The sequence below is a fragment of the Penicillium maclennaniae genome (assembly GCF_028827695.1).
Source record: "Penicillium maclennaniae strain IBT 15551 chromosome Unknown utg000008l:1.0-3552695.0:1.0-3555053.0, whole genome shotgun sequence".
Lineage (NCBI taxonomy): Eukaryota > Fungi > Ascomycota > Eurotiomycetes > Eurotiales > Aspergillaceae > Penicillium > Penicillium maclennaniae.
In genome coordinates, this window is record NW_026623220.1 from 2,028,294 (window position 1) to 2,048,864 (window position 20,571).

Genomic DNA, 20,571 nt, shown 5'->3' on the forward strand with positions numbered 1-20,571 from the left:
CGGCTGGCGTTGAATATTCACAGTCGCCTGTTTCCATTACCCCAATTTCAGCGCGACCATGTCTAGTCGCCAACAGATCGACTCCGTCATCGACGACGATGATGAATTCTGGTATGTGATGGATTCTTGGATAGTTTTGCGATGTGCATGCTCACTCTCTCAAAGCCCCCTATGTATCGAAGAGTTCGATCTTTCAGACAAGAACTTCAGACCCTGTCCCTGTGGATATCAGGTATGCCCTTGCCTAACCTTGTGAGATCTGCTGCCGCACATGATGCTCATATCTACTTTTAGATTTGCCAATTCTGCTACAATAACATCAAAACCCACAGCGAAGAGGGCCGATGCCCGAACTGCCGCCGCCCTTACGATGACAGTACAATTCAATACAAGATTCCTGATGCGGAGGAGTGAGTCACAGTCTCCCTTTGCTTGATGCCACCATTTTGCGCGAACTTACTACTGACCTGGGTTGGCGATCTAGATTTAAGGCTGATTTGGCACTGAAACACCGCAAAGCCGCCGCAGCGAAGAAGAAGGAAGCCGAAAAGCGCGAAATCGAAGCTTCTAGCCGCAAGAATTTGGCAGGCGTTCGAGTAGTCCAGAAGAACCTGGTCTACGTCATCGGCCTCAACCCCACCATCCGCGACGAGAACCAACTCCTTCAAACTCTGCGTGGGAAGGAGTATTTCGGACAATATGGCGATATCGAGAAGATTGTGGTCAGCAAAGCTAAACCCGGTGGCAACCCCCACCAGGGCATTGGTGTTTATGTCACGTTTTCTCGAAAGGCCGATGCTGCAACATGTATCAATGCAGTGGATGGTTCCGCTAATGGCGACAGGATTCTACGGGCCCAGTACGGAACGACTAAGTACTGCTCATCCTTCCTTCGCAACGAGCAGTGCAATAACCGCAACTGCACGTTCCTGCACGAGACCGGGGAGGATAGTGAGAGCTATAGCCGCTCGGATCTCTCATCCATGAACACATTATCTAGCCAGCGCCAGAACGTCCCTCAGGTCCCGCAGCCGCGTCCTGTTCAGCCGCTATCTCATCCAATGCGCCGCCAACCGTCTAAGGATGACTCGATTAGTGGACGTCAATCTATTCCCGATGGACCTGCACTTCCTTCATCGGCAAGCTGGGCGAATAGGGATGCTTCTATCAAGGCTAGAAGACCCAGTTTATCTGGCAGCCAGGCCTCTCAGAGCCCTCGTCCCGCTTCTGTTAACGTTGCAATAGTAACAGAAGAATCGAAGCGCACAGAGAAGCCGTCCCCTATCACCCAAGAAGCCCAGCGTGTCACCTCACAGTCTGATACCAGGTCGCCTTCGAGCCAAACAAGACCCCGCGAAGCCAAGCCCGAGCCGGCTTCTCCCTTCGATAGCCTCATCAAAGAGCTCATGTCCCCCGAATTTCGATTTGTTTTCTCTGCATCTGAGCTTCCCGCGGACGAGCTCAAAGCGATTGAGAATTACCCTTCCTTCATCGATCCATACGGGGGTGTGAAGCGCCGGGCGATGCGCGAGAAGGCCGAACAGGACCGCCTCAAGCGTGAGCAGGAGCTTCTTCAAACTGCTTCAGCAGAGGAGGAAAGTCGGGAAGCTGGCAGCTTGCAGCTTGGTGGGGAGCCGGAGGAAGGTAGTCAACCACGCGGTCGCCCCACACGTGAATTGCACGGCGCCATTCAGCCCCCTTCCCAGCAGGGTACAGCAGAAAATTCAACTGTTGGCTCTCCAGTCTCCGCCACGAGCCACCAATTCCAGGGCTTGAATTTGGCTGGCCGTAGCTTGACCCCGCTTCAACAGCAGCAATTGATGCTCCTCAAGTCCGCTGGCAATCAGCAAGCTGGATTGTCCGACCCGCTGAGCTCCGCTGCTTTGGACCAGGCCGCTCAAGTGCGCCAAGGGCTTATGCAAAGCCAAATGGCACAGTTCAATGCGCTTCAGGCCCAAAGCCGCCAAGGTGCTTCCCGATTCTCCTTCGCAAACGAGGTTGGTTCGAAGAATATGACCAACGCTCGCATGTTGAGCCAGATGCAATCTGGTACCCCAAACCCGCTCTCTGCGCCCAGCCCCCAGCATGCCGTGGGCGGCGGCTTCTACGCAAGTGGTGCTCAAGGCCCGCCTCCCGGTTTGAAGACTGCTGGAACACCTCCCATTAGTGGTGGCGGAATGTTCGCTCAGGGCCACGGTTTCACAAACAACAATGTTGGCCTGGGTTCGACCATGAGTAAACAAGATGCGACTCCCGAATTAATGCGTGAATTACTTCGTGGGCGAAGTGCTACGAATATTGGCGGTATACAGGGCCAGGAGGCCGCAAAGCGTGAGTTCATGTTCCCTTTCCTTCAACAGCACCAAACCCCACCTCCCCTGACTCCCGTCAATGGCCTTCTCAGCTCTTTCTATGGGTCCCAGGCAGGCTCAGCGCCTGACTCTGGTGGCTCACAGAAGCAGAAGAAGAAGGGGAAGAAGCAGAGACACGCTAACACTTCCTCCGGTGGAGGTGGTGTAGTAGATCTCGCGGACCCGAGCATTTTGCAGGCGAGGATGCACCAGGTCGGTGTCAATGCTACTGCTGGGCAGGCGTTGTACGGGAGCCAGAGCCAAGGTGGGTACAATCCCTCCATGATGTACGGCGGTGGTGGCTTCAACCGCTGGTGAACGACTTTTCTCGTATGGACCCACTTGCATTTTCCCTTTTGCATTTCTTTCTCTTGTTTGTTTTTTTCATGAAAATGATGCTCAACCACATGGTTTGATGGGTCTGCCTCTTTCGATATGATATCATTTCCTTTCTGCTGTTATCTTGTGCGAATTCGGGGCTGCTTTTTGTCTTTTATGCAAACAGACAGGCCGCTCTGGATCAGTTCGATGGGCCGGCGTGCCCTTGGCGTACTCTGATGGTCTTTTCCTGCATGTTTTCCTGGCTTTCCTGGTTTCCGGTGTTGTGCATTTTGTTGGACATACTTGCATGTCGTCTGGGTCACCCGTTTCATTTGGCGGCTGTTTGCCCTCTTTATTTTTTCCTATTTTGCATTCGGATCTTCGTTCGATCATCTGCAGCGTCTTGAAGACCGCGATGGATCTATGGATCAATGTACGTTAAGGCCTCCCTACCCTGATTTCCCAACCTGGACAGGGTTTTATTTGAGAACCAGTTGTCTCACTGCCATTTACATAGACCCGTTGCCCTACAATGTACCTGGCCCATGCGAGTCAGTGCCCGTCGTGTAATTATTTGTTTTGGCGCCTCTTGTATTTTGATAGTCCCGCACGCTTCGTCGTTCCCCGGTTGAGATCCATTGACATCGCCAACCCACCTCTCTTCGCTGCTACGAACCAAATGCTAACTTTGGGTCGATAGTAACTGATGAATTTCCTCCGCTCGGCGGATCATCGAAAGACGCTGGACCCGTTGATCCATTTGGTTTCCTCAAGTCCCAGCTCCCTAGCGAGTCGGCTGGCCGTGTTGGAACCCCGACCCTGCCTCCTGGTCTTCCTCTACCTCATGCGCATCCGGCCTCTGCAGCTTTCCAAGAACATATGAGCTCATCAAAGCCGGCATCCCCAGCCCCCATCGTGCCACCAGGATTGAGTGGCAATTTGTCGCGAGTTGGAACTCCCTCGAAGCAAAATCAGACATCTGAATCTCGAGCCATGACTCCTGAGAGGCATAGTCGGAATGCTTCCACATCTGCTCGTATACAGGATGCCTCCCAGATTTCTCTTGGATCTCCGATCGCGAAATCCGCTCACAAAACGCGGCTTCATGCTAAGGGCGACCTGCGTCTTGTGACGGATGAGAAAGAACCCTTTTCACAAGTCGATCAAGGTCTGCTCATTGGCACAAAGGAAAGCCCTGCCAGTGTAAGCGTGCCATCGGCTACCCAGGAAGCTGCTTCCACCAAGTCTGAGCGTGGTTCCTCAGGCACCTTTGCCTCCGCTGCAGGTTCAACTTCTGCGATAGGCTCAAGGCCTAATACACCATTGACCACTGCCTCGGGAATTCCTGAGTCGTCCGCTACTCGTCAGCCGCGTATTCTACGAGTCGTTGAGACTCCGAAGCCCGCCCCTCCTCCCCCAGTCGGCACTGCACCATCCGTTGCGGCCTCGACCACCACCGCCGACAAGTCTCGGTCTCAGGAGACAGAGTTTGTCATCAAACAGTCGACCGGATACTCCGGGTGACTACGGATCTGAAGCTGACTTCTTCCCTTCGACATCGGCATCCCGTGCCAACTCTCCCCCTGCTTCGTCTCGGATCGGCTCCGCTCCGGTGCGCTCCATCACCAAGAGCCAGGCTAAGAAGGAGAGACGGCAGAAGGCGAAGGAAGCCGAGGCCAAAAATGTTGAGACTGTGCCTGTTCCCCAAGAGCTCGTCCAAGCTCCAATCATGGGCAGAAAGCGAAAGACCAAAAAGGCTACTTCTACCCCCACCGACTCCGCTGACGGACCCGCGGCCAGCGTTGCTGAAAGTGCGAGTCCTATCAAAGCCTCCGTCGGACCTCCGAAGAAAGACGAGTCCAAGCCCGAGCCTCCTAAAAAGGTCAAGGAGAAGGAGCAACCCGTGCCGGAGATCAAGCAGGCGCGTACAGAAGCCCCATCAGCTCCGCCAAAGCCACATGTTGAAGAAGCCTGGCATTCCCACAATACCGTGCAACAAGCTACCAAAGATGCGGAGGAGTCTGGCCGTTCTATCAAAGATATTTTATTGGAAAGAACGAAGCCTCTTCACGAGATACTTGCTCAAATGCATAGATCCGGATCGTTGGATCTCAACAAGAGTCTGCTATTCAATCCCGTCGGCCTCGGCCAGCGTACAGATATGAAGTGCACAGCCGATGATTATGACCAATTGAAGAAACCCCTTGAATTGACTGAGGAGCACCGCAAAGCTTTGCGTCGCGGTGAGCCAGTTCACATTGGCAATGGCCAGCTGAAGAATCGTTGCTTGATTACTCCCCGAGGCTCCGTGCTTCGTCACCTGGAACCCGAAGAAGAGGCGCGTTATCTTCAGTTGGAGAAGCAGCAGGATGGATTCACCGACCCATTCGTGGTTGGCGATGACTCTAGCAATATCAATGGAGGTCTCGAGGCCCTTTTCGCGACTCCCGAGAAATACAATATTCGCTGGGTGGATGAACCGGCCCGCCTGGGCGCTACTTCTCCCACCACTGCCCTGACCGCTGCCCTAGGCGCTGCAGAGAACGTTGTTCCCCCAAATGTTTTGTCCGCCATGGAAGCCGACAGCACCCGGAATCACGATTGGGCTATCGCCCACTCTGCCGAGCTTCTGCAGACTACTACCGATGCTGTGCGTTCCTTTGCTGCTGCCACGGCCAAGCAAATCCTTGGTACTGCCGGTATTCCCTGCGCCAACCCCAGCCTCGAAGATGTCTCTGCTATGACCAACGAAGAGCTTAAGGAACTCTCTGGTCGATCGCAGAAGGACCTGGAGAGCACCCGCAAGGAGATCGACTCGCTAGACAAGAAGTTTGCGGCCCTGCTCCGCCGGAACAAGAAGGTCCAGCAACAGGCGCTAGCGATTGTTGACTCGTCGAGTTGATCTGTGCCCGTATAATGGAGCACGAAATCTCGGTCCAGCCGCCGAGTAGATCATCAGGAGGGATATCTCGTAGTGATTGATCTATCCAGTGCCCTCCTCGGTCTCATTCTTTTATTTTGGCTCGCCGTCACCTGTATGATTACCCAGTGAAAATGCACGATTTCTCTTCACAATTTGCCAAACTTGTAGAATATTAAGCCCGGTGAGGGACGTCTGTATAACTTGATTCCTTTGTAAATGCTAGAATTTGCCCATGAGTCGCTCTGAGTCCGTCTCCACTGTCTCAGAGGTCTGCCCAAATACTCGCATCAAACAAACGTACACGGGGAACAAAGAAGCAAATGAAACATCCGACATACCCTCCCCAAGTTGTGCACAAAAACTTCAGAGCGCCGTGGAAAGCATTTGCCAGATGACAGAAAATCGAGTGCTTCTGCCTCTCACTCGCCATCAACTCTGAAAAGGACAATCTATCTACAGCGGGAATCCTTGTGGTGTTGATGTGATCCGCCAACCTTCCGATGCGCACTCATGGCCTTGTGGAACCGGTGATATAACTAAGTAACCCTGCCGATTGACATTATATGGACGCAACGATGTATCGAGCGTGCATTGCGTGGTCAAGTCTTGCTGTCCATGGGTACGACGATTCTCTCACCTCGCGCCACACGTCGAGCAGATTCGGCGAACTGGGCTCGGCGCTTACTCCCGTACCTTGTAATAGAGGTTCAAAACCCCCTAAGCTCGGATGATCTGAATCATCGTAGGGGAATAGCATATCTCGAAGAAGAGACGGGAGATATATTGATGAAAGAGTTATCGCATTACGCTCATATTAAACTAAGAAGAACGTCAAGATCAAGTAGAAGATTAACGATTCTCGAAAAAAGCCTAGAGAAGTATTTGTATCTTCCTTCCTCTCCATGTCCATCATCCTCTTGATCTTCTCCCACTCTATTGCCTTTCTCCTCGAAATGTCCTTCATGTCCTGTATCTCCTCCTTTTCTCCATCTCCTTCGTGTCCTTTATCTCCTCCTTCCACTTCAATTCGATTCTCTTCAGCTCTACCTTCATTTCCTGAATCTTACCAATTACCTTGATTTTCTGGTATTTACCAGTCCTTTCCATCTCTAACATCCTCTCCAATTCCACATCCCACTCCGTCACCAACCTCTCCATTTTATTCTTGATTTCCTTGATATATTTCATCACTTCCATCTTCTTGATCCATTCCATAGTGTACTCGCTGGGTTCCCAAGCAAGAATTGATGTGTTTCTGCATGAGCTGCGTCTCCTCTGGTTCTAAGGGGTGAAGTCTTTTACGCCATATATCGCAAATATTGCCCTCTTCATATGGAGCCCTTCCAAAGAATCGCCGATCTATTTTTTTCCAGTATATCGCGTCAAAGGCAAATTTGTTCCTTGTAGCATACATTATCCAAAAGTCTCCGCTTTGCCAACTGTCCTGCATCCGACCAGACAGCCGTTGACCTTCTAGTAGCCGTTTGTTTCGGATTGCCTCGTCTTCGCTTTTCCGCATCGCCTCAAGAAAGGCTTGAAGCGGTTTTTTCATATTCCGTACACCAGTTCTCAAGCTCTCTAGGCCAATCTTCCGGCTTTCTAAGAAGCAGCCACCAAGGCGGCGGTAAAGCAAATTCGGCTGGGGCGGTATGTGTAAATTCCCAATCTATAACTCCAACGATGCTCTCGGCTCCATCAACTAGCACATTCTCTGGTCGAAAATCGTCACATCAAACATGAAATGGGCCTCTATCACGGAAATTCCATTGCTTCCTTTGTTCCTGGTCACGGGCAAGCTTCCGGAAGAGAAATCTGGCCACAAACTTGCGCTGAAAGTCATCCGCCAAGACATCCACCGGTACATCCTCCAAGACATCCGCTTCGTTCCTTTGACTTATGAGATGTTCAATGTGTAGCTCCGCCAGGGCTTCGAAGTACGATGATGCTTTATCGTAAGTGGTGGTCGGTAGCTTCGATCGGGGTAGCGTTCCCAGTTGCACAATCTCATTCATTGAATAAGACAGAGGACGATGCAAAACTTCCCACGTCGAATCGTCACTCTTATCAAGGCATCCTATCCGGCTGAAAGAAAACGTAGACAGCGAAAGTATGATGTTGGCTATTTTTCCATAGAGAGCTTCTAGCCTGACGGGCTGAAGATCTGGATTGAGTACAGGCCTTTGCCCTCGTTGACGCCCTGGCTTTTCAAGGAGGTCACCCATACTGCCTTCATGGGGAATATGATTCATAATGATGAAAGGACCCAGTTTCGAGGGACTTTTTTGTCTCTCCCCAGTGAAAGACGAAAGGCACCAGGGTTGCGATTCGTTCTGGAGCTTCTTCTAAAAGAAATCGCATGACCGAGACCTCATTGCGCATTTTTTCTTCAGGAAACATGATTGCACCGGGCACTGGGAACCGTATAATAGCGCCGCAATTATTGGTGAACTCCATCTTGAAGCAGGAATCAAAGCCGCCCGTGTGGAGAAATTCAAAGGAAGCACATTCAAGCTCGCTGAATTCTTCGGAAAGAATGACTCCAATGTCGCTATACATGTCCCCCATCAGTACGCAGAAGTTTTGGCCAGTCCTCCCAGATCTGGGAGCTGATTGCCCAAGCAACATCGTCGTAAGGCTTACATGCGCTCATCTTGGGAAGGCCGACTGGAGAAGTGATCGGGAAGAACAAAACACTAGCTGAGTTGCCAGTTCGATGCACTGTTTTGTGAGAGCCGACTGAAACATAAGACGCACTGTACCGGAACAGGCTGTTCGAGGGACACAATCACATAACAGCCACAGAAATACTCTGCCGGATTATCAGTAGTCCCGAGGCAATGTTACTAGGAACACGGATTCATGTACAAAGTAATTCAAAGCTGAGAGTCCTTGAGAAAAATCCTTTCTCAGTATTGTCTTGGTATGGCAGACCCATCTTCAGATAACTTGCCGGGTGGACTTCCTTTCGGGCGCCGCCACAGGGCCAGTATATTCTTCCAGTTGGGTGCTCGTCCCTTTGAAAAAGGTCGGCATATCGGGGCCTGGTTGTATCCGAATAACTACAGTTGATGCGTCAGAAATAGACCACTATCATTCCATTCACGGGCCGTGTGATAGTTTCTGTTGTAGCGCGCAATTTGAGCTTCCATCTCACGCCGCTTCATTTCATCCTCATCAACAGCTACTCTGTATATTCCCAAATACTTGGCAGAGAGCAGAGCCTCCCCCGTACTGCCTGTCGTAGCTTTAAGTCACTGTCAGCTGAAATTTATTCATCATGTTCATTAGGGCTATTGGGTTAGGTAGGTGACAGTAATCTCTGAATCTCTATATCTATTCCAAGCCCTTCAACCCGTCTTTGTATGGCTGCAGATCATACTCATCTGGATATGTTTCAATGATCCGCTTGAGTTCCTTCATCTGCTCTTGTGCTTCCTCTGTGATCTCCTCGTATACATCGGTGAAAGCTTCCCGAATCGGCGGCTTCTTCAGACGCTCCGCTTCTTTGAACTCCTTCAGCACAGCCTGGCGCATAGAGTCACGTGTCTCCTTCTCCATGTCTTCATTCCAGATCCCCTTGTTCTCAAGCCACTTACGTAGTCGGATGATAGGGTTATCACGGCGCTTCCAGTCCTCTACCTCGACGCGTGCGCGGTAAGCGAAACTGTCATCGCTAGTGCTGTGGTGCGATACACGGTAGCTCATCGCTTCGATGAGGACTGGTTGGCAACCGTCACTGAGTGCCCGTTTTCTCGCTTCGGTCATAGCTTCGTACATGGCGAATACGTCGTTGCCATCAACTCGGATCGTGTCCATTCCGTATCCAACACCACGGCTAGCAATACCGTCGCCACGGTACTGTTCTATTGTTGGCGTAGAAATGGCATATCCATTGTTGCGAACGACAAAAATGACAGGACAGGACCGTGTAGCGGCAATATTAAGTCCTGCGTGAAAGTCACCTTCGCTAGCTGCGCCCTCACCGAGGTAGCAGGCCACTACCCGAGGGGCTTGGTTACGGTTCTGAAGGTCTTTCAATTTCATAGCATATGCAGCTCCTGAGGCTTGAGGAATCTGGGTGGCCAGGGGAGAGGAGACGGTGATCTAGGTATTTGACTTAGTTAATTGTATTTTGCTTGGTGGCCATGACACTCACGATACGAGGATATTTTTGACCATAATGAACGGGCATATTTCTCCCCTTGCCATTGTCATTACAATTGGCAAAGAGCTGGCTCATGAAGTCCTTGAGGGTAAATCCACGTTGCTGATAAACACCAGCCTCACGATATTGTGAGAAAGCCACATCATCCGCGGTCAAAGCGGCCGCGGAGCCGATGGATATACCCTCTTCACCTTGTGAAACCTGTGAATGTTGAATGTGTTAATCCATGTGTCTCTGCAAACAAAGGTGGACCATACCATGTAGAAACTAATACGACCCTGGCGATGTGCATCGAACATGATCGTATCCATGATGCTCACTATGACCGATCAGCAAGCCTGTTCATTGCGAATTGACGATGATAATACCTTGCAGCATATTCTTGTACCAAGTCAGAATCTCTTCATCTGAGACATTAGGAGGACTCTTCGATTTATCGACCATCTCGCCATCTGAATTCATCACTCGATAAGTAGGAATAGCGGGCAGGTCTTTGGCTGTGACGAAAGACATGTCGGATGTGAACTCGCTGTTGACGGCTCCTGGAAAAACAACTCTATAATGCCGTGAGCCATGCCCCTTGTAAGAAAGATGAAGGCAAGAGGACGCAGCCAGCTCTCACTTACCGATCCGAACCAGGTCTTTGTGAAACAGTGCTGCCCCATCGAGCGGGCGACGCGAACACGGGCATGAGAGATCGCGGCATACGCGCCGCTAATAGTGGACGCCGAAGAAGAATCTTGAATGACATTTTCGCTATGAGCAAAACAGCATGTTGAGAACAAGAACTAGGGAAGTATTCAAGAGTGAATCTGGGGCAAAATGCGGAGGAGCTCGGTTGGCGTCGGCCTTCACGTCCCTCCCCTCACCGCCCCGCTTCCAACCGAGTCTATCTATGCTCTTCTGTATATTCCAAATCAGACACAGATTTTCAGACTTTCCTTTACACAATGTGCGAGAGATACTATTTTGCCACCTCAAATCTCTGTGAGACATACAGGGCACTCACTTTTACAGGGTTTGGCTATGGTCTCGAGTTCTCTCTGTATTACATCGGAATTCAAATGATTGGCAACGATAAGAGAGTGCAGATGTTCCCACGCTAAACACGAGGTAGCAGGACGCGTGAGCAATCGGTCGACGCAGTTGGGATGCAGATGGGGCTTCATCCAACGGAGTTGCCAGTGCCTCCGACGGTGTGTGCCATGATCTCCGCCGGAGCGGGGGATGGACACAAGATAAGAGTATACCATCAGCGTACAAGATCGTATTTAGACACGTAGCTCACCAGAGATGAATTCAAGTAAATGAGACCAATTTATGCAATATGCCGATTGCACCTCTGATGGTCGACTACTTGGCCTCACCATGGATCCTAGCCACTGTTCCAGTCTGGCTGGTTCTGTACTACTTAATTCCATACTTCACAACCTATAGCATTTTAGCCCGCGTTCCGGGCCCCTTCGTCGCCAATTTCAGCAATTTATGGGTCGCTTTAGGTGCTCGGCGAGGCAAGAAGTTCGAGATTGTTGATCGGGCTCATCGCAAATACGGCAAAGTGGTTCGCATTGGTTTCAACCATGTCTCCATCGCCGACGAGCGAGGGCTCAACATCGTCTATGGCCACGGGAACGGTTTCTTGAAAGAGTATGCGATTCATCCCGCCCATCTATTCCCTCTCTAATAGCCCATAGTCATTACTATGAAGCATTTATCGCGAAGACCCCCGGCATGTTCAACGTCCGCGACCGTGCTGAACATACCCGTAAGCGCAAAATCATCGCCCATGCTTTCTCGCCTCGATCTGTTGCCGAATTTGAGCCTCATATGACAGCAAATTTGGAGCGATGGGTGAAACAGCTGGACTTAATTGCTGCAAAAGCGCCTCCCAAGAAGAAGTATGGCGAGTTCAACGCTATGCCCTGGTTCAGCTACATCGCTTTCGATATCATCGGTGACCTGGCATTCGGATCCCCATTCGGTATGGTGGATAAGGGCAAGGATGAGGCCGAGAGCCAACTTGTACCGGGTGGTCCTATTAGAAAAGCTCCCGCTGTTGACGTGCTGAACCGTCGAGGCGAGATCTCTTCTACCCTCGGTCTTCTCCCAACCCTCCGTCCCATTGCTCGATATTTACCCGATCCCTTCTTCTCCAAGGGTGTTGCTGCTGTGGCGAACTTAACAGGTATTACAATTGCCGCTGTCGCGACACGACTGGACGCCACTGAACGTGGCGTCGATAACAAGCGTAACGATATTCTCGGTCGCTTGATTCAGGCTCGTGACTCCAAAGGAGAACCTATGGGCCGCGAAGAGCTCATAGCAGAGGCTCTGACCCAGCTGATTGCCGGCTCAGACACGATTTCTAACACTGCCTGCGCCTGTTTCTACTGGATTCTCGCCGGTGAGCGCGCTAACCCCGGAAAAATCGTTGCTCGGCTTCAGAAGGAGCTGGACGATTCCATTGGCGCTACCTCTCAGATAGCCGCATACTTTCAAGTCCGTGATCTACCCTTCTTGCGTCGCTGCATCGACGAAGCCATGCGTCTTCACTCCACGTCAGCAATTGGACTCCCTCGTCTCGTTGCCCCTGGTGCCGGTGTCACATTTGACGGATACTACTTTCCTCCTGGAACAGTTCTCTCCGTTCCTTCATATACTATCCATCACATGGAAGAGATTTGGGGACCAGATGTGGATGAATTCAAACCCGATCGCTGGCTCAACCTGACGCCGCGACAAAAGTCCGCGTTCAATCCATTCTCGTACGGACCACGAGCGTGTGTTGGTCAGAATGTGGCTGTGATGGAACTTCAGTTAATAATTGGCACGCTATTCCACCGTTATGAATTTGAATTGTATCAGAAGGAGATAGAGTCATACGAGGGTTTCTCAAAGAAACCGAAGTAATGTTTTGCTGGGATTCGATTGAGGAACACAACTTGAACATTTCAGATGTCGAAAAGTCTCGCGATCTTGGTGTGTTCGATACAGAGTGAAATTCGAATATTATAAATTGTGTGAATTATGATTGATGGGCATGCTTTTTTTTCTTTTTTTGCAATATCAAGTGCTGAGTAATGGCTTTTACTTTTCTCGTTCTTTCTGACTTTCAGACTACATTCCCGAAAAACATCTCTTCAAGTGACGAGGACTCCTGTTCAAAGGTCAAATTTCCCTCCTCCAATGGCTTCAATGCTTCATCATTCATCAAATTACCATGGAGGTTGTTATCGGTCACAGTTGAAGCAAGAGACTCCTGCCCGCCAGCTCCGAGAAGATGTTGTCGGACGATGTTCAACGACCATCGACCGACAGGTTCCGCCTTGCCGCCATGTTGTATATGTGAGATAGCATTCTCCATGAGGAGTACCGTTCTGTTCACGTCAGGGATACGAGACACAAACTCAGCCAAAGTGACCATGGCGAAAGAGCACAGGTGGGTTTGTTATAAGCGGGGTGGATGTAAGTGGTGAGGTCGGACATTGACAGGAAAAATATCAAAAGTTGATGAGACTGAAAAATGGCTTCTTCAATGAAGGGAAGTTTCTGGGTTATCTTGTCTAGGACCTTTGATGCGGAAGTCAGGGTGTAATTTAGATGTTGTAATGTTCGACGCGCAAGGATGAGATAGGTGCATGAGTATGCGAAACGCAATGGCTCAGATGAATCAAGCTCTATACGATGCCTTTTAATTTCAAGATCTTAGAATACCATCGTGTGGAATGACTCACTGTAAATGTGATCATGAGTTTTGCGCAGCTTGTCAATTTCGGGCCATGTTGCACTTTTTTTCTGAATTACATTGGAGCTTGTGAGATCCCAAAGTGTGTGATAAAGCTCCACTCCTGCAAGCACCAACTCATCCCGAAAGTTGTATGATGGAAACTCGAGTATTTTGGCACATTGATCCAAGTACTGCTTTGCGATCACAGGTGGACGTCCAGCGCCGACCGAGAATCTAGTCAACAATAAGCCCGTTCCAACTGGATGAAAAGCCGCGATCGGCCTCTCCATCTGCAAGATGTACTGCAATTGGCAAAGGCATATCAAGTTCCATGTGCGCATCAATTTTCTTGATTGATTTGCTTAATTGGAAGTATGCGCGCATAAAAGCTGATCAAAGCGTGTCGTCATAACAACCTGCATAGCAGTCATACCACTGAGTAACCAAGAATTTCCATGGTCGTGATCTCGAGTCGGTCTTAGATCCCACATTGAGAAAATAAGCATCGCTTGAATTGTGTCGAGCGAAGCAGACGATGCTAGATGTGCCCGGCCCAACAGACTATGAACATGCCGATATAACACGCGGTGTAAGTCAGACCCGTGTAAAGTCGGAACACTGTGAAACCCTGCGAGGATACAAGTCCCTAGAAGAAGAGAAGACTTGTAATAGATATCGACGGGCTCTGTACTCATGAAAAGCCAACGACTGGATAGCTTGGAAAACCTGCGAAGCGGATCGTGTTAGGTTGGAATAGATAATAATCGAAAAGAATGAGTGGGCACCCATCAAGAAGCACCGAAGCAAGCTCTTCGGGAACAATACTACTGACGATGCTATCTTCGGATATATCCAGTGTTGTGGATGGTTGTTGTGGCAATGCCATATTTTCTCTGATTTCTTGAATGAGACTCATGGGCGCATCCCGAGCAGTCTGTTCCGCAACAGGAGGCGACTGTATCTCTAGAATCAGGGGTATTGATACGACTATGGGACTAAGATGCACTCACCTTGACCTCTATCTTCTCTTTCTCTTGGTTGCGACTGGCACCGTGAACGGGTATTGAAGCCTGGATTTGCATAAGCGCGGCTTCAACCGCAGTGAGTCTATAGGATCAGACGAGCTAGCATTTACTGAGTAGAGCGACTTTGAACAGCATACCTATCGTTGCAGTCACATTGATGACTCCCTGCGGGGTCACTTTCGAGTTGTACTGGAGATCGCTGGCTTCGAGCTACGCCGCGAAATGAACAAACGAGCCTTCACATAGTCAGAAAGCTACTAGCGGCCAGGAATGAGCATCGTTACCGGAGAACCTCGCAGCGATGACATTGATCGAACCCCGGGCGAATTTCACATCGTGTTTTTAAGCGTCGGCAAGCTTCACATGATCGCACTTTGTTAAATTTCGAAGATTGGGCAGCTCTTGGCCGGGCCTTTCTATTTCGCATGGCGTTGGAATTCAATATGGGTGAAGGCATGGCGAGGATAGTCCGGGATTAGACGGCAGGTCCGAAAGAGAACCGCTGTTTATCCCCCGATTTGCCTCCTCTCTCCACTTTTGAGTAGTTCTGTGTCGACGCTGCCGGTGGATGGGCCTAGACAACCATGTGAACCTAACTAGAGCTATGTACAGTAGGATCATAATCTTGGCCAATGAACATCATTTGCAGGGTCGTCTTACATCGTGATATTCTGTAATGATGATTGGCTTTCAATCACCACCAAGACCCCCCCCCACCTTTGACAACGGTGATAGCGATAGTTTTTCTGGGATCTATAGAGCCAAGGATTGGTCACGATACTTGTAAACTGAAGTGACCCAGAATCTCATCGTGTCTGATCGCTGCATTGCAAATCAGACAGATCTAATCGGAAAATAATTGAAGTTGTGACCACGCGCCTGAGTTTCAGAAAGAGATGTGGCTTTTTATAGGTCACACAGGCTTTGCTCAAGGGCTGGCTCTGTGCTCTCTGATCTGAGAAGGATTATATGGCGAAGATCAGCTCACCATCACCCAGCTCACTATTGTATAGCTACCATTGGAACAAGCAGGCTTGGTCCATTGCAAAGACTGCCTTCACAGTGCATTGCTTCGACCGGTTCCGGAAACACAATTCCACCGGATTCCATAATGTACGGGCATATCATACCTCTAAGACTAGCCTACTCAATCTGTAAACGACCGCCGTTAGCTATCCTGAGGATACTCTCACTTCCGTTCTAGTTTGAGCACATGTCGAAAAACAGGTGGTTCCGGGGCCCCGACGTCACTCCGAGAATCGGATCCACCACGCACCAAGGTTAAACCGATGACATCGCTACCCGACGTGCCTCACTATCATTGGCACTCAATCCTGGTCATAAACTCCACTTACCATCAATCTTTGTTGGCCAGACGGGTTTTATGACATAGCCCGTCCCTGGGGGTTCCTGAAAGTCTTGAAAAGGTTTTCCTGATCAATCTGGATACATTGTCTTTGTTCAATCTCACATTCACTCGATACAGCTGCTCTTCACAAACTACTACAATGATTCAGTCCGAAAATGTCCAGGATGTGTTGAACACAGACATCAGAACCCCCATTCCTGATGCGATTGTGTCGAAGATTATTTCTCGGCCTCCCTTTGTCAATGTCCCTGGAGTATCCAATATCCGAGACTTGAGCTATGAGAACAACCTACGCCCAGGCTATGTCTACCGATCCGGGAACATGGCCGACATTCTAGATGCAGGCAAAACGTTGTTGGTCGACGAGCTGAAGATTACTACGATCTTTGACCTTCGGAATCAAGGCGAGCGAGAACGAGCTCCCAGTCCAGAAATCGAAGGCATCAAGACGATATGGATGCCGTACGGGGCCAGACCGGCTTCTCTGAATCTAAAAGATTTCGCTGGGGAGGATCAAGGCGACAATGGCTTTGTGAAGATGTACACGGGTATTCTCGAGGCCGCAAGCCCGGCGTTCACGGAAATCTTCAAGCATATCAGAGATAAGCCTAATGATCCGTTCATATTCCACTGCTCTGGTGAGTTGATCCCAGGCCACATACTCCGTGGCCTTCAAATGTTTGAACTGGAGCTGACCAAATTTAAAATATTCAGCCGGCAAAGACCGTACTGGAGTTCTATCAGCATTGATTCTGCTCCTCATCGACCGACCGCATGAGGAGATCATTCGCGATTATATGCTCACTCGCGCTGCATTGGAGAATGTACGCGAAAATTTGACCCAAGCACTTGCGCTTCATTTTGGTACCGACCATCTGAGTCCCGAAGCGATCGGCATGTTAGAGCTGAGTGGCGTCCGGGCGCACGCCATGGCGGCATTTCTGAAGACGTTTGAATGTTCATACGGCGGCGTTGAAGGCTACTTGACCAAAGCGCTCTTCTTTTCGCCCGAGGACATAAAGAAGATGCGTCATAACCTGATGGCTGAACACGAACTCAATTAGACAGCATATAGATTAGACCAAGTATTGTACAGTATTTCACACGAGCATCCAAGACTTGGACCTGAACGGTCAGTGCGCTAGAATGCAGGGGTTTTTCAGGGCGTTTTGGGGATTCAGGGATTCAGGGATTTGGGAATCTATGCTAGTGTCTATAGTTAGTTACTGCGCTTTAGATTAACAATTGAGATTAACAACTCGTTCCTGGCTACGGCAATTTCTCGTTATTTGAAGCAAGGTTCTGGACTCTTGGAAATAAATAAGCCAAGGAGCTCTACCTTGAACTTCACTCTTCCCCCGGTCTCGACGTCTCCTCCCCGATTTCTACCCCTCTCGCTCTCCACTCACTCCACATTCAAGCCTCGCCGATCATCGCGTTTTCCCGCCACTCAGCCTAGACCCGGTGAATCCCCGGCATCAATTCCCAAAGGATCAACCTTGTACACTACTCAACGCTGCTACCGTTGCTTTCTTCCCCGCTCGTGGGGGTCGCTACTGTTGATGAGATATGAAGCCCATCTCCCTGACGTGGGGATCAAATGGCACAGCCTACGGCCGACTTCCAGCCTCATCACTTGATTGGAACAATCGAGTTTCCTTTTATTCATTCTCAACCGGTGTGCGGCTGTCGTGATCCTCAAAGGTGGGACCCAGAGAGCGTCGAGAAGATTGTTCCCACGCCGTTATTATTGTGCGTGAATTGCCTCAATACTCTACTCGACACAGCTTTGGGCTGCTTGCGGTGACATCATGCTTTTGTCGAAGAATCTCGCCTGGGCTGCGCTCCCATCAATGTTCCACATTGCACTTGGCCAGCATGTGGTGAATCTCGGCGGCGATGGCTGGACCGTCAGTAGCAAAGAATTGAACGTGTCGGCCCCTGGGCACCTGCCTTCCCAGGTTCATTTGGATCTGTTTGCCGCAGACATTATTGATGACCCATACCATGGTCTCAACGATTTCGACTTGCGTTGGATTCCCGACAACAACTGGACTTACACAAGTGAGCCACTCAAGGGGTTGGTCGAAAATGCTCAATCTTCTTGGCTGGTATTCAACGGCCTGGACACATTCACCACAATTGAGTTTTGCGGCCATTTCATTGGTACCACAGATAATCAGTTCCGCCAGTATACCTTTGAAATCTCCAAAGCCCTCAGCAACTGCAAGGGCGATCCTACTCTGGCAATCAACTTTGGCAGTGCTCCCAAGATTGCCAATGCCATCGCCGACGATCCAAACTCAGAGCGTACGTCCAAAAGAATATGATTCGCCGAGGAGATAGTCTAATACAACGTTTTCAGAATGGCCCTATGGTCCTCAGCAGACCTACGAATTCCCTAACCGCTGGTACATCCGGAAAGAACAATCTGACTTTGGATGGGACTGGGGCCCGGCGTTTGCTCCAGCTGGCCCATGGCAAGATGCTTACCTTGTTCAATTTGAGCGCGAAGAAAGCGTCTACGTTCTGAACACCGACTTAGACATTTTCCGCAAGGGACAAATCAACCATCTCGCCCCTGACCAAAGCCAGCCTTGGGTGGTGAATGCGAGCATTGACTTCCTCGGATCTCTACCACTCGGGCCCTCCATGATCATTCAGGTGAAAGACATTGAGACTGGAGAACTCCTTGAATCGGGCCCTATCGAGAACGTTGTCTCCAACAGCCAAACTATCACTGGTAGCGTCACAATTGATGCAAATTCCCCGAAACTTTGGTGGCCAACTGGTCTAGGCAAGCAGAACCTGTATAATGTGACTGTTGTAATTGAGGACAGCAGGAAGCATGCAATGGCCAACGTCACGAAGCGCTCTGGATTTCGAACCATCTTCCTTAACCGACTTGCTATCACAGAGGAGCAGCTGGCACAGGGCATTGCACCCGGCGCGAACTGGCACTTTGAGGTTAATGGCAAAGAGTTCTATGCTAAGGGCTCTAACTTTATTCCTCCGGATGCATTCTGGCCGAGAGTTACCGAGGCCAAGATGCAGCGATTGTTCACCGCTGTTAAGGCGGGTAACCAGAACATGCTCCGTGTGTGGGCATCCGGTGCCTACCTACCCGACTTCATCTACGACATAGCTGATGAATACGGCGTCCTGCTTTGGAGCGAGTTCCAGTTCAGCGACGCCCTTTACCCCAGCGACGAAAGATTTCTTGAGAATGTTGCTGCTGAAGTTGTCTACAACGTAAGGCGTGTTAACCACCACCCATCGTTGGCCTTGTGGGCTGGCGGCAATGAACTTGAAAGCTTGGAGTTACCTCTTGTTGAAGACGCAGCTCCTGATCGCTACACATTCTATGTTGGCGAGTACGAGAAGCTGTTCATAAGTTTGATTTTACCACTTGTCTATGAGAACACTAGGTCAATTTCCTATATGCCTAGCAGTACAAACAACGGATATCTGTGGGTCAACACGTCCGCTCCAGTTCCCATGGCTGAGCGCTACAACAATATCACGTCCGGCGAATACTACTCTGATACAGACCACTACAACTACGATAGCAGTGTGGCCTTTGACTATGGAAGCTACCCAGTTGGCCGTTTTGCGAACGAATTTGGTTACCACAGCATGCCCAGTCTCCAGACGTGGGAGCAGGCTGTTGATAAGGACCAGCTGCATTTCAACAGCAGCACAGTCATGCTCCGGAATCATCACTATCCTCCAGGTGGCACAGAGACCCGCAACTACAAAAACACATCCATGGGCATGGGTGAGATGACTATTGCGGTTGAACGTTATTATCCCATCCCCAACAAGACAAACTCTGTTGCAAACTTCAGTGCGTGGTGCCACGCTACTCAGATGTTCCAAGCCGATATGTACAAATCAGAAATCCAGTTCTACCGCCGCGGCAGTGGAATGCCGGAGCGTCAACTTGGATCTTTGTACTGGCAGCTCGAGGATATCTGGCAGGCCCCTACCTGGGCCGGGATCGAGTATGATGGCCGTTGGAAGGTTCTTCACTACGTCGCTCGCGACATTTACCAGCCCATCATTGTCTCACCTTTCTGGAACTACACCACCGGTCACTTGTCGGTCTATGTGACTTCTGATCTCTGGGAGGCCGCTCATGGCTCGGTGAACCTCACCTGGGTCGATCTATCTGGGAAGCCTCTTACTGGTAATGCGGGCACTTCCAACTCCAAGCAATTCACCGTTGGTGGTTTAAATACCACGCAGATCTATGCAACGCAGATCGCAGATCTGACCCTTGAGGATAAGAAGAATGCTGTTCTAATCCTGTCGCTCGAGGCAACTGGTATTCTACCTAACTTCGAGGGCTCCCAGATCACATTCACCCACCGTAATCAGGTCTCTGCCGCGTTTCCGAATCAACTCGCTCTTGTTGACCCCGAAGTTGAGGTTTCTTACGACGAGAAGGGAGGTACTTTTATCGTGGAAGCCAAGAAAGGTGTCTCACTCTACACTTGGCTGGATTACCCGTCTGGCGTTGTGGGTTATTTCGATGACAATTTCTTCACATTGCTTCCCGGGAGAAGAAGATTGTTCATTTCACTGCTCAAAAGGATGACACACATGGCAAGTGGGTGAAAGACGTTACAGTTCAGAGTCTTTGGGATCAGACTACTAAAAATTAATTCTCAAACGCCCACTGACAAAT

General features: G+C 50.1%; 9 protein-coding genes across 9 annotated transcripts; 4 read left to right on the top strand and 5 right to left on the bottom strand.

Moving 5' to 3' along the window:
• Positions 1-58: 58 nt before the first annotated feature.
• On the top strand, positions 59-5,574 carry N7477_009741 (CCR4-NOT core ubiquitin-protein ligase subunit MOT2; the record flags this gene model as incomplete). Its single annotated transcript, XM_056971402.1, is given in 6 exon segments — positions 59-111; positions 185-232; positions 295-376; positions 492-2,649; positions 3,373-4,159; positions 4,176-5,574. 6 exon segments carry the CDS (start codon positions 59-61, stop codon positions 5,572-5,574), a joined length of 4,527 nt encoding a protein of 1,508 aa, XP_056818381.1.
• Positions 5,575-6,555: 981 nt separating this feature from the next.
• On the bottom strand, positions 6,556-6,810 carry N7477_009742 (uncharacterized protein; the record flags this gene model as incomplete). The annotated part of the gene is made up of 1 exon (XM_056971403.1): positions 6,556-6,810. The coding sequence occupies one exon, from the start codon at positions 6,808-6,810 to the stop codon at positions 6,556-6,558; it is 255 nt and encodes an 84-aa protein (XP_056818382.1).
• Positions 6,811-7,325: 515 nt separating this feature from the next.
• N7477_009743 (uncharacterized protein) lies at positions 7,326-7,607 on the bottom strand (the record flags this gene model as incomplete). The annotated part of the gene is made up of 1 exon (XM_056971404.1): positions 7,326-7,607. One exon carries the CDS (start codon positions 7,605-7,607, stop codon positions 7,326-7,328), a length of 282 nt encoding a protein of 93 aa, XP_056818383.1.
• A 1,321-nt stretch (positions 7,608-8,928) lies between these two features.
• Positions 8,929-10,511, bottom strand: N7477_009744 (thiamine pyrophosphate-dependent dehydrogenase E1 component subunit alpha; the record flags this gene model as incomplete). Its single annotated transcript, XM_056971405.1, has 5 exons — positions 8,929-9,699; positions 9,752-9,961; positions 10,018-10,079; positions 10,129-10,316; positions 10,387-10,511. 5 exons carry the CDS (start codon positions 10,509-10,511, stop codon positions 8,929-8,931), a joined length of 1,356 nt encoding a protein of 451 aa, XP_056818384.1.
• Positions 10,512-11,087: 576 nt separating this feature from the next.
• On the top strand, positions 11,088-12,670 carry N7477_009745 (cytochrome P450; the record flags this gene model as incomplete). Its single annotated transcript, XM_056971406.1, has 2 exons — positions 11,088-11,407; positions 11,455-12,670. The coding sequence occupies 2 exons, from the start codon at positions 11,088-11,090 to the stop codon at positions 12,668-12,670; spliced, it is 1,536 nt and encodes a 511-aa protein (XP_056818385.1).
• Positions 12,671-13,141: 471 nt separating this feature from the next.
• On the bottom strand, positions 13,142-13,828 carry N7477_009746 (uncharacterized protein; the record flags this gene model as incomplete). Its single annotated transcript, XM_056971407.1, has 2 exons — positions 13,142-13,437; positions 13,495-13,828. 2 exons carry the CDS (start codon positions 13,826-13,828, stop codon positions 13,142-13,144), a joined length of 630 nt encoding a protein of 209 aa, XP_056818386.1.
• A 21-nt stretch (positions 13,829-13,849) lies between these two features.
• N7477_009747 (uncharacterized protein) lies at positions 13,850-14,569 on the bottom strand (the record flags this gene model as incomplete). Its single annotated transcript, XM_056971408.1, has 3 exons — positions 13,850-14,203; positions 14,287-14,442; positions 14,498-14,569. 3 exons carry the CDS (start codon positions 14,567-14,569, stop codon positions 13,850-13,852), a joined length of 582 nt encoding a protein of 193 aa, XP_056818387.1.
• A 1,451-nt stretch (positions 14,570-16,020) lies between these two features.
• On the top strand, positions 16,021-16,945 carry N7477_009748 (tyrosine-protein phosphatase; the record flags this gene model as incomplete). Its single annotated transcript, XM_056971409.1, has 2 exons — positions 16,021-16,519; positions 16,596-16,945. The coding sequence occupies 2 exons, from the start codon at positions 16,021-16,023 to the stop codon at positions 16,943-16,945; spliced, it is 849 nt and encodes a 282-aa protein (XP_056818388.1).
• A 747-nt stretch (positions 16,946-17,692) lies between these two features.
• On the top strand, positions 17,693-20,501 carry N7477_009749 (uncharacterized protein; the record flags this gene model as incomplete). Its single annotated transcript, XM_056971410.1, has 2 exons — positions 17,693-18,191; positions 18,247-20,501. 2 exons carry the CDS (start codon positions 17,693-17,695, stop codon positions 20,499-20,501), a joined length of 2,754 nt encoding a protein of 917 aa, XP_056818389.1.
• Between the last annotated feature and the right edge of the window lie 70 nt (positions 20,502-20,571).